The sequence below is a fragment of the Branchiostoma floridae genome, chromosome 17, assembly GCF_000003815.2.
Source record: "Branchiostoma floridae strain S238N-H82 chromosome 17, Bfl_VNyyK, whole genome shotgun sequence".
Classification (NCBI taxonomy): Eukaryota; Metazoa; Chordata; class Leptocardii; order Amphioxiformes; family Branchiostomatidae; genus Branchiostoma; species Branchiostoma floridae.
The window spans coordinates 2,748,959-2,761,601 of NC_049995.1; the positions used below are offsets into that span (position 1 = coordinate 2,748,959).

Sequence of the window (12,643 nt, forward strand, 5' to 3'; positions counted from 1 at the left end):
CCAGGTCAATTAGATAAGTGGGCACAGATCAGTCAGCGTCCAGTCAAGATGGCGGGTGTTCTATGGTTGGTGTTCCTGTCGGTCGTGTTGCCGATCTCCCGAGCGGACGATCGGCCCAACTTCGTGTTCCTCGTCGCCGACGACGTGGGAATCGGAGACGTCGGCTGCTTCGGAAACGACACGATTCGGTAAGGAGGGCCGACTGTAATCCTTTCTTCGTGAGGGGTAGCGGGCTAGTTTGATTTACCATTATCACTTAATCGTAGCCACTTTAATTCAACGTTAAGCGTTGTCGGTAGATTATTATAGTGTTGGAAGGGGGCTGTCACCAATGATTCGGACATGTTAGATCCTGTTTTAAGAACCGTACGTTGCAGATGGTAATCCTTGGTTCCCAACGGACACGTGTTTTGACAATGTTATACGTCTGTTGTATATACATACTCTGATGTTAAGATAAGCCCACATTTCTCACCAGTACTAGTGGTCACTTATCTGGCATAGATATATCTGCTGTATAGAAGGAAAATTTGCTTGTCTTCTTTTTGAGTAGTAACGAGATAGCGTGATTCACCGTTAACCGTAGCCCATTGGCTTTACTTCAACAATAAGCGTTGTCAATTAAGTAATCGAAAAGAGTTATCGAGAGAGTCAGCGTGTGGTATATAAAGGCCTGATGATTAATATTTCCGCGTATGAAAACGTATCACTGGGCAAAATACTACACGTGCGTAATGATAACATGTACCGTGTCTACTCAGTGACTCCTTGCCAATATGAGACTTAAGTTGTTCGAAATTATCCCACATTTTGCACCAAAACCTTGAGGAACTAAATCTATTCTGGACCCTCCGAAACTCAAAAGGTATACTAGACTATGTTATGGAAAATGATGACCATCTACATGTTCAGAACACGAAATAAAAATGAATTTGGAGTTCCACAAACTTCCGTTCACTTCCAAAACTACACCCGTCACGTAAGAATTGGACTTTTGTAAGATTTTTGCCATAAATATGTAAGAAACACACCTAAAATACTTACATTAGGTAAAAAATTACATACAACAAGCTCGCTGTGTAACACCATAAACTTTAAAATAGATTTGTCTTATTCAATATAGATATTGTTTACTGATTGTCTAAACTTCATCAACGTATTTAGAATGGATGACTTTTCTTTTGCATATCAAAGCATTTTCCTAATTGTATTTCAGGACTCCTAATATCGACAGTATCGCTGCTAACGGTGCCAAGTTGACCCAGCACCTGGCCGCCGCTGCCGTCTGCACCCCCAGCAGGTCAGCCTTCCTGACTGGACGCCTTCCCGTCAGATTTGGTAAGAACTCTTGTCTTTCCTTTTCTTTCCAACAGAGGGGGCGGGGTCTGTATAACGCAAGCAGGTACGCCATAAGGTCGTTCAGACTTCCGAGTACGCATGCGCTGCAACAGGAATTGTGGGTAACAATTATATATCAAAGGTGAAGGCCCTTGAGACATAAACTGAACACGCCTGAACATTGCAATGAAAATCGACACAATGGTCGAGACGAGAACTGTTGGGGGCCTGCACTTTTAACGGTCGATCCCCAAATCTGTGCCTCTATCTTCTGAGATTCTGATTCCACCGCTTCTATGGGCCACAATGAGTACTTCTGATTTTCCCTGTCCTGTTTTTGTTGGCCACGACAACCTGAGACAGTCCACGTGTGGAAGACATCCGCAGATCCAACCTTGCACCCAAGCTCTGCACCAGGTCCTGCTCCAAATCTTACAGTTTCCACGCTCAGCTCCAAATCCTCCCTGGTGCTCCGCTGAATCCTGCCTACAACACCAATATTAGAAGGTCCGTTTGAAGTAATAATTCAGCACACCAGTTATGTCCTTTCAACGTTTTATTCACGTCCTGGCCTCACAGCAGTTCCTGACAGACTCACTGTCCAGCTGCCCCCACTCTCTAGCCTCCGTTGGGTCCTACCATTTCACACACTTGTAGAGGGGGTTTGACTCAACACACAACACATATTACCCATAACTCCTGTCGCCGCGCATGCGTACTCGGGGGTGATAACGAGCTTATTGGTGACACATTTTGTTCAACGGACCCAGCGACCTCTGGCGGAATAAATGTATATTTTATCCGTAAATATTTTCACCTCGGATACAGGTTGTATCTCGTGTACCAGTGGAAGCCAGTTAATTGCACGTCGGATAAACGCACACTTCGGTCAATTGCACGGAATCCCAAAATCCCGTGGAGGTGCGGTCCAACTGGGTGTAACTTCGCATTATCGCACACGCCGGATAATTGCACGGGATTCGCTGGCAAATTGGGTGTGCAACTAAGCGGCTGTATATACACACCAATGAAACGTTTCTTGCTGTGAATAAACATCCAAACATTTCTTTTATCAATATGTTCTTTCTGTTGCCTCAAAGGAATGGCAGGAACGGATTTACCTAGGGCTTTGATATTTCTGGCTGCTCCCGCCGGGCTACCAAGGTCAGAGGTCACTTTTCCTCAGATGGCAAAAGATCATGGGTACCAGACAGCGCTAATAGGTGAGTTGAAATATCGTTTTAATTTGCAGGTGGTTTTGAACATTGTAATGTGCAGAAACCCAGGTAATTTCGACATTTTGGAACATTTTCCCGCTTTCCTAGGAAAATGGCATCTTGGTCTGAACTGCAAATGGGCAGGGGACCACTGCCACCACCCCAGCAAGTTCGGGTTCGACTACTTCTACGGACTTCCTGGTTCGAACTCCCCCGAGTGCGACCCGGACAACCTGAGTGACATGTTTACGGGGCCAACGGCAAAAATCTTCACCAAAAGGATGTATTCCCGTCTCCGTCTTTGGGAGATAGCGGGCAGCCTTTTCCTTGGATTTTTGGCCCTGAAGCATTTTCAGTATATCAAGTGGAAAACCTTTATTGTGTGGTCTTTCATCGGTTGGTCAGCGATAATACTTCTATATGCCTTTTTGGCCAATGGCAGACAGTTTAACTGCGTCATGATGAGAGACGATGACGTCATAGAGCAGCCGCTCGACGTTTCTACCCTCACTCCCAGAATGACTCTCGAAGCCGTCAAGTTCCTTGAAGAAAGGAAAGCAAAGAAGGAACAGTTCTTGCTGGAAGTCTCCTACTGGAACGCGCACACCGCCCTTTTACCTTATAAGGAATTCCGCGGGAAAAGCCGACACGGTCTCTATGGCGACACCGTAGAGGAGATGGATTGGAGCATCGGGGTTGTCATGGCAACGTTAGAGAGGCTGGGTTTGACAAACAACACCTTTGTGTACTTCACGTCTGACAACGGCGCTCATATGGAGATAGGAGATGCTGGAGGGTCGAACGGTATTTATAAAGGTAAGGGAGTTTGCAGCCACGTGACTCTGACGTCACTTAACCTGCGCCATGTTGGTGGATTATACCCGTGTGTCAAATCTGTTTGCAGCCACGTGACTCTGACGTCACTTTGCCTGCGCCATATTGGGGGGCCAAACTCTAGATAGACGTTGTGTTACACTCGAAAGAAGACCCGTCTGTGTTGGTAGAAGTTGGTTGACTTACACTGTAGATTTTCCAGTATACATCCACAACTACACTGGCGGAGAAAGCTGTTTGTATTTACAAGTTTTAACGCGCGTGTGAGCATTTCACAGACAGCATTTTATGGCATCTTACATACTTGATACAACATCCACATGATCATCTCATGATATAAGTTACGTTAACTTACCAATTGCTCTTGATTTAACTACAAAAATATGGAGTAATCTTTCAGACCTTGTAACGTTCGCATGCGTTTCCTAATCCCTAATCATGCAAATACTAATGATAGAAATGTGCACTTTTTGCCCACTTTCTATCCACTCTAACAGGTGGTAAAGGGCAAGGAGGGTCTGAAGGGGGAATCCGTATGCCTACACTTGTGCAGTGGCCAAGGTACTCAAACATTTCAACTCTCGCTCATTCCCCTAAGAATGTGCTCTCGCTGAGCAGATTCCACCATGACTTGCGAGACCGATCAGAAACAAGTCTATTGTTATATACACTACTGCAATAAGCAACTTGCACTGCTAATTCGTGCTATATGCTGTTGCTTTTTCACAAACAATTAGGTAATTAATAATACAAAGTAGGCTTCTATATGTACCTAATGTTGTATCTGATTTGCCTGTCTTTCTTTTTACATTGTCCACAGAAAAATCAGGCCCGGTACTGTAGTAACAGAGGCCACCAGCCAGATGGACATTTTCCCCACGGTAGCAGACATCCTCAAGGCCCCACTTCCCCAGGACAGGGTGATGGACGGGCGGAACATCCTGCCGTTGCTAGGCGGGGCCAAGCAACCGTCTCCACACGACTTCCTGTTCCACTACTGCGGGAATGTCCTGCACGCCGTAAGATACAGGCCTAGGAAAGGTAAAGTATACTAGTACTACCTGGGTTTGAAAAGGACAAATCGTTTCAAGTCTTAGGCAAACAATCAACTTTTTGGGCTTGCTTACAGGCCCAGGAAAGGTATGAAAAATTTAGAGTTCCACGACCTCATCCTGTCGCCAAATGCTGTTAATGTTTGCGACTGATGTATAAATAATATTTCTCATTGATTATGCAAATAAGGGCCTCATGTTTATTGTTCAGTTTGTCATTTAATTGTCCAAAGTAAGATAATGTTATTCTAACAAAGAAGGCTGCGTTCGCATCTCCTCATTAATTATTATTTCACGTAACTTCCAAATGCCGCCAAAAGTCGACAAAGAAATTAGAGTATATTTTCTATTAATTTTACCCTCTTTCTCAGTCACACGTGTTATGGGTTTAAACATTAGATGCTTCGGTTTCCTAACAGTTTATCGATGTGCATTTCATTTTGTCAAGCATCCCTGACGCTATCTTCATCCAGAATTCCTGACATGTTAACCATTTCCTGAGTTATTTTGTTTCGAAGTTTCTAACAAAATTGGCCCCTAGCCTGCAGTTCTGACAAGCAACTAGGGGGCGCAAACCAACAGCACATACTGTCTGAACAAAGAAGCTACCTATACCACTGAACCTTTACAACGATAGCATGTAACGATAGCATGTCCTGAATGCCAGACACCAAAATCGGAAGTTCCAGTGCAGCGCCAGAGATAGCCACCAGGGACACATCTTGACTTACCATGATACCATAAGGATCCACCTACAGCAAACACAAACACACAGATTCTCTCACTATGATTCATTCTACTTGGATGCTATGGCTTTTCTATACAGTGGAATCCGCTTAATTGCACACCCAATTTGCCAGCGAATCCCGTGCAATTATCCGGCGTGTGTGGTAATGCGAAGTTGCCCAGTTGGACCTTACCGCCACGGGATTTGGGGATTCCGTGCAATTGATCGAAGTGTGCGTTTATCCGACGTGCAATTAACTGGCTTCCACTGTATTCACAATCACGCTGTTTTGTTCTTATAGGAAGTGTGACATGGAAAGCTCACTTCGCTTCCTATCCCTGGCTTCCTGGCACATCACACTGCGGTGTCCAACAAATGGTTTGCTACTGTGACGTCCAATGGGGTGTTACCTTCAACGATCCGCCATTACTGTATGACGTCACTAACGACCCAACAGAAGACCGACCAATCAGCGCCGACTCTAACCCGAAGTACCGAGAAGTGCTTGACGTCATCACGAAAGCTGTTGAAGAACACAAGCAAAGCCTGACTAAAGTAGACGACCAGCTCGCAGCAGGACCGCTGTTCCTCCCTCGACCGTGGTTGCAACCATGTTGTAACTTCCCTTTTTGCAACTGCCAGGAAGAGGTGGATTTATCCTCTCTTAAGATCACTGTCTAAGAGAGAAAGTAACATTTAAAGAAGGGATATTTCATTGACTAACTCATTGCAAAATGCGCAAACGTAACGATCGAACGCTGTTCAACGAGTACATGTATAGCAAGCGTCCTGATTTCCATTGTTAGTGACAACTGGAAATCTCTACGTGTCTAGAACACCTGTCTCATTCTGTCTGAAGACAGACTAAATACTCTCTTCTCTAAAGATCACGAAATAAAGATTATTATGATTGTTAACTGTATAAACATAGTGTATATCAAATTCATGATCAATCAACATTGAATTTGATTTTTTTTTAATACACCAGCCAGCGATATCTTGCTGTTAAAGATGCTACTGACCACTACATGACTTTGTGGCATCTTCCATATTTAAGACAGATAATGAATGTTGTGTATTTAATTCGATTCTATGAAAGCTAATGGAGAGCCTACACTTGGAGTTGGTGTTTGGGGAAGTTCGTCGATATGGTAAAAAGGTAAAGTTAATTTAAAGATATCAATGTGTAAGCGTGATCTTACCACCTATATTTCAATTTCTTTACTATTCAGAAGTACTGATTTGATTTCTTTGATTTTATCAGAATTAACGTTACAAACGGTATAATTACACGTGCGTCACAGACAGTGGCGTACTGTACTGCATACTTACCTGTTCATCAAATAAACATGATACAAAGATAATTTTGATTACTTCAAAAGTAACGTATTCGATTAACGTCGTTGGCAAATGTGAGTGAATGTTACACGTTTGGGAACGCAAGATATATGGCTAAATGTTCTAAATGTTCTTAGTATTGTGACGGTAATCATAATCTCGGTAATATGCCCTCTGGATGTCCTATGGCCACAACAATTTAATTTCTTGGTTCACGGATTCACTCGCTCCTATTTTTTGGAAAAAAAATAAAAATAAAAATTACCACTCAGCAAATTTTCACCATTAATGAAACCATTTACCAACTTTCTGGTGTAGTAAATTGGCCTTTATATCATAAGCTCCTTAAAATGTGGGTATTGTTATTGTAGTTATATTTTTCATTCATGAAGAATGGGACAAACATAAAAACTGACACTACTTTTGTAATTTTCAACGAACAGGTGCTGTTACTGTACAGTAATAGTGGTTTTGTACTTTTTTCAAGCTGAAAACTTTTTATTCTTTATGTTTTGGATTAGCCCTTACCTTTACCCCAACCATTTTACAATTTTTATTTTTATTTTTGTTTCGCCCTTTCGCTCCATATTTTTTATGAAAAAATCCGTGAACCAAGAAATTAAATTGGTGTGGCCTAAGTCCAGAAAAAGGGTTGACCTAGGTATCTTTATCTGTCTTTCATCTTTTATTTGTATGTCTGTCCAAGACTCAATAAAGATTATACTGAACACATTACGTCATAGGTGAATACATAATGAGGCAGGAATTTTTTTGTGGTGTCCGATTTGTCAGATCAATCATGACGTCACCAGACTAATTAGATACGCTATCAGTTGTGTGGTTCAGACCCTTTCGAGAAAAGCTGCCCTCCGTTAGGTAAAGCACGCTGTTTGTTAGGAGTTGAATCTTATTCACTTTCACAGGTATGCGCCTTGCTTTCCATTGATAATGTAACATTCTTGCAATACTTGCGATTGTGTATGTACATGTACATCATAAAATTAGTGTGCTTTATGCATTGGGGGGTACAGACTACTATAGCTATTTCACCATTGTTTGTATTTTAAAAGCTGTGCTGCAATACCTACATATATTATGAAATTAAATCCTTCGACTGAATAAGTTAAACTGTACTAAAATTCGCCATGATTATAGAACATCTCGGATCTGCCCTATTTGTATACGTAGTTACAAAATGGAACAGCATAACATGCTATTTATTTTAACCCCCTTGCGCATTAGCAGCCAAAATATTCGTTTTTAAAAATCATTAAATTTCACTAAATTTTTGACTACTAGGTTTATTAAGGGTGACTGGCATAGATCATTAGTGATTCACAGGCGAAGTGCCCTTGCCTCTTTTTAAAGAAGACTAACGTATAGCTACAAGATGGAGAAATATTTTTTGAACACGACACTCCTGGTCTTCTCGGAAAGTATCGTTAACACTTGAAAAACCGGTTATGTAGCATTCTAGTTTTGAGACAACAATCGTTACACGCCGCTTAGTGTTTATAATTATCTACGTACATGCGATCATGTTTCCACTGTTTACTGTCTATCATGTTTTATGCTTATAAATTCATGTAGAAATGTTGCAATCAATACAAACATCTGACCGTTTCCAAAATCTTATCCAGTTGCCTAAGTAACTGCCGTTTGGGGTATGTTATTACCTGGATGTCTAACCTTCATTGACGTATGTGTACTTATGTATAGCTTGTTGGCGATTTTACCACATTCACATACTCAATAGTACTGCAGAGAACTACTAGAAAGCAGTCATTTGTGAAAAATACATACTTCATACTGCCTATTTTCAGCTTCATTCTACATCTTTATCTTCATCAGCGTGCATTTTGAAGAGCGAATCATGCTGCCGGGGATTCGTCTCTGCCTCGTCCTTTCGGCTTTTCTCGGCGGCATTGCCTTCGTGTCTTCGGCAAGAGTCGGGCGCGACTCCCACAACTACCGATACGGGGTCATCTTCGATGCTGGCAGCACCTCCACCAAACTGCACGTCTACAGATGGGACCAGAACAGGCTCCCAACAAAGATGGCGGATCTGACGGAACTGAAGGTCACAGGAACCAGAAAGGTGAGTGTGTATAAACGTGTTCACGTATCCAACTGCGCATGGAAGATACTTCTTTTCTTTACCAAGCTATATCGATGCCCGAACGTGTATTGTTCAGGCAGTGAGGTTAAAAACTTAACTTCAGATCTCTGGAGCTTCTCCTTTGAAATATTGCCAATAATGCATCGCACTGCGCTTGCACAATTAAAACCATCCAGCTTTTTGTACGTATTGCAGATTCTTTATTGTAACTGAGTATAATATATACTGGGACAGAATTTAGCACTTTAGTATTCATATTCGGGGACATGCAGCGGTCATGACCTAGACAGGAAGCCTGTGGGCTAGGGTTTAAGCAGCAGTCGTTTCGGATACCTACCAGCTTTTCTTCGAACCAAATGTGTTTTGTTGGAAACGTTCCAAAACAATAACTATCTGTTCTGTTTCCAGGTGAAGCCAGGTATCAGTTCGTATGTCACCAACCCACAGTTTGTGAAGCCTCAGCTCATCTTACTGTTGTACAGCGCCAAAACGGTGGTGCCAGAAAAACTTCACAGCAGCACACCGGTGTACGTAAAGGCAACGGCAGGTAAAAGGGTTACGTCATCGTCGTTACCACTTGTAGATACAAAATCCATTTCTAAACCTTGGGAACAAATGATTAGGTTATTCAAATTACAGATATACAAATTGACTAAATAGAATAACCGAAATCAATGGGGAAAATACACAGCGACAGCTCTCTCTCAGCCACACTGAAAACGTATCAACTTTTTTTCAGGTGAAAGAGTAACGTTAATTTTGACGTTAAGTTTTACTTGTAAGGAATAGAGGATTGAGCAATGAAATCAAAGAGACGAAGATGTCTTTTTAATCTGAACCTTGTGAACAGCTAGCTACTGATAAATGCTTCATGTTACAGACAAACAAATGATTAAATGGAATAACCAAAATCAAAAGGGAAGGCACGGCTCTCTCCCAGTCATACTAAAACATATGAAACATTAACATTAAATTTGACGTTAATGCTTATGTGTTAGACATATATAGAGGAATCAGCAACAGTATAAAAGAGAGGAAACTTTTTTTTTCTGAAACAGGAATGCGACTGCTCAAGCCGGCTGACACCGACGCCATCTTCGACCAAATCAACGACCTCTTCCTGAACACGACCTTCAACCCGTTCAAGTTCGAGCGTGGATGGGCCAAGGTCATCTCCGGAGAGGAGGAAGGTGTTTTTGGCTGGATCACTGTCAACTTCCTCAAGGGCGTCTTCGAATCGAAAAGGTTAGTTGTGGACACGGCTCACTCACCAACATACGAGGGCGGTTCAAAAAGTAATGCCAGTGGTTTCATAACAGGCTCATTTTTGCATCGATTGAGTTGAAATTTGGCATGAAAGTACAAGAATGTATCCTCTCGAGATTAAAATATCTCAATTTGTTGTTCAGATTTTTATGAGTGACTGAGTTGAGTTCAAGGTGACCACACCCTTGTTATCCCGTCGGAAGAAATTAGAGGGTCAATTAACGTGCGATTGATAATGTTCCTGAATCACTTGAAGTTATTGTAAGAAACTAAAATTGCACATGTATCAAGTTGCATTTCTCTATAAGCCATATGCCTATTTTCATCTTTTAAATCCAACCATTTCTTCATTTTTCGTTCCTGGGGTGAAGTGAGGTCGACAGGGTCGTAATTAGCGGTGGATTAGGGGTGGGCTGCTTAAAGTTTCCGTAACCGACTTTTTTATTAACTGACAAAGATCAAACTTAGCACACTTCTTGGTCTTGAAACAGTTAATAATTGTGCCAAGTTTCGCATCTTTTGGCTAATGAAAAAGCAGTCTACAAAAACCTTTATTCAACAAATCACGTATTTGGCTATTAATCAAACAACCTGTGATATAGCAACTCGCTCCATACTAGTAGCTGTACAAGATTAACCAATAAGAGTTCAAACATGAAATTTGGCATGTCATCTATAGAGACGTTTGTTATTATACAGGTGACATTTCAGTTTCCTACAATAGTTTTAAAATGGTAAGATCTAGAGGAACTGATCTCCTGACAAACTTCTAAGAGTGTGGTCATCTTGAACTCAACTCAGTTGCTCATAAAAATCTGAACCACGAATTGAGATATTTCAATCTCAAGAGGATGTATTCTTGTACCTTGGTACCAAATTTCAACTCATTCGATGAAAAAATGAGCCTGTTATAAAACCAGTGGCATTACTTTTTGAACCGCCCTCGTAAGAATTGTGGACAGGGATCTATAGATAACTTTGTGAATTGAGCGAAAAAGAGAAATCCTTTCAGGGGCATTTGACTCTAAAAGCAGAAATATGTAGCCAAAAAACATTTGTGTAACAAGAAATTGAAGACCAACTTTGGACCCGGGCCGAGCCAACTTTCCATCCTGCTAGGCTCGGGTTACACCATCTTCTGCTTCACATCCTGTCACTCTACGGACACACACCAAAACAAACAAAAGTACATCAAATCGGAACACATCCTGAGTTGAACCATCCAACAAGGCGTGTTCGGCTGGATCACTGTCAACTTCTTGAAGGGCGTCTTCGACTCGAAAAGGTCAGTTTTTTTGGCGACGCCTCAGGGACTAGCCTAATGGTATAGTGTGTGTACCATTAGGATGGCCAATAATCCCCAAAATTGTACAGGCATGTCTGGATTTTTTTAAATTTTGTTTGCTTTCGGACAGACAAGAACAATGTGGCACTGCACTCAACGTATTTTAACAGTGCCACACACAAAGTACAGACAGTAGGTAAAAGTAGTCTTTTGCGGCTCTCCGACCGAAGTCAGGTACCCATCTTTACATCTAAGTGATGTGAGAAAGGTCGTGTAAAGACTTAAGTGCCTTTCCCAAGGGCACAACGACGGGGGCATGGCGGGTATCGAACTGGAGGCATGTAGGCCCCGAGCCCAACACATTATAGCTACCAGTTACGCAACATATGGCACTATAAAAGGTTAGTTGTGGACACGGTTCACTTACATCAAAATACAAATGCATTGGGCAGGTTCCAGATCATTTTGTGACTAAAACGAAAAAAAAATTACCTGTTGCAGCGACACGAAGACGTTCGGTGCCCTGGACATGGGTGGGGCGTCCACCCAGATCACCTTCCTCCCAACCGGACAGTTCTACGCTAACCTGTTCCCGCTGTACATCGCGGGAAGACGGTATGACCTCTACACCAACAGCTTCCTCAAGTTCGGACTGGACCAGTACAGGCTGCAGATGTACCAACATCTCTACCGGCAGACCGCTGACAAAAACGGTACAGGATCAAAACTAATCTCCAAGCAGATCGTATGGTGCCATAAGATAGTATCAAAGCTGGCAAAGGAGTATAGCCGGCCAAAGGGAGTCAAACGGGCACCGGTATTACCAAAATATAAACACACTCCTAGGCCGGCTTCACTCGGTACTCATCTGACAGCTTTTGATACTATCTTCCTTATGCTACCGTAGGATCTGCTTGGAGATAAGGTCAAAACTAGCTTTCAATATTGTAAATAGTCGTATCTAATATTTACACCTTCGCCAGGAAGGTTATATTTTGGGCAGCGTTTGCAGAAGAGCAGCATAACTCGAGATTGCCTGAATGGATTGTATTGATATTCAGTATGTGGGTAGGACTTGATAAGACCTGGAGAGAAATTAGATTTTTGGCACCCTAGCGGCTTGCTACTGTAGTGCAGCGGAACTTCCAGGTTTGATTCTGGACATGCTATGAGTGGTAGACAGCTCTTGTTTGTCTACATTTGTAATCATTGATTTGTACCAATCCAAATCTTCATTGGATTTGTTTATCAATTGTTTTGCATTTTCAGGATCGGTGTCTGTATAGTATTTAGACTTCTCTGCAAAAGAAATATGTTGATAAGGTAAAATCTTTTTGTTCCAGCCACCATTGACAGTCCTTGTGACCTGCAGGGGTACAACACCTCTGTTGACATCGGAGGCAATAAGATGGCAAAGATAAAGGGTAAGTTCTGTCAGAATATCTATTTGTGTGTTTATACGTGTTT

General features: G+C 42.1%; 2 protein-coding genes across 3 annotated transcripts in view; both read left to right on the forward strand.

The window, feature by feature from the left end:
• The first annotated feature begins 12 nt into the window (after positions 1 to 12).
• LOC118404719 (arylsulfatase H-like) lies at positions 13 to 6,615 on the forward strand. The gene is made up of 7 exons (XM_035803988.1): positions 13 to 188; positions 1,217 to 1,338; positions 2,439 to 2,561; positions 2,664 to 3,371; positions 3,887 to 3,950; positions 4,210 to 4,430; positions 5,470 to 6,615. Exons 1-7 carry the CDS (start codon positions 49 to 51, stop codon positions 5,847 to 5,849), a joined length of 1,758 nt encoding a protein of 585 aa, XP_035659881.1. The 5' UTR covers positions 13 to 48; the 3' UTR covers positions 5,850 to 6,615.
• A 696-nt stretch (positions 6,616 to 7,311) lies between these two features.
• LOC118404828 (ectonucleoside triphosphate diphosphohydrolase 1-like) overlaps positions 7,312 to 12,643 on the forward strand; it is an 8,091-nt gene continuing 2,759 nt past the window's right edge. The window contains exons 1-6 of one of the 2 annotated variants that reach the window (XM_035804188.1): positions 7,312 to 7,429; positions 8,358 to 8,604; positions 9,034 to 9,172; positions 9,684 to 9,870; positions 11,678 to 11,889; positions 12,520 to 12,600. In XM_035804188.1, coding sequence (XP_035660081.1) covers positions 8,380 to 8,604; positions 9,034 to 9,172; positions 9,684 to 9,870; positions 11,678 to 11,889; positions 12,520 to 12,600 — 844 coding nt within the window. In that variant the 5' untranslated portion in view covers positions 7,312 to 7,429; positions 8,358 to 8,379. Of the gene's footprint in view, positions 7,430 to 8,329; positions 8,605 to 9,033; positions 9,173 to 9,683; positions 9,871 to 11,677; positions 11,890 to 12,519; positions 12,601 to 12,643 lie in introns of both variants that reach the window. The other variant, XM_035804189.1, reaches the window with a different exon arrangement.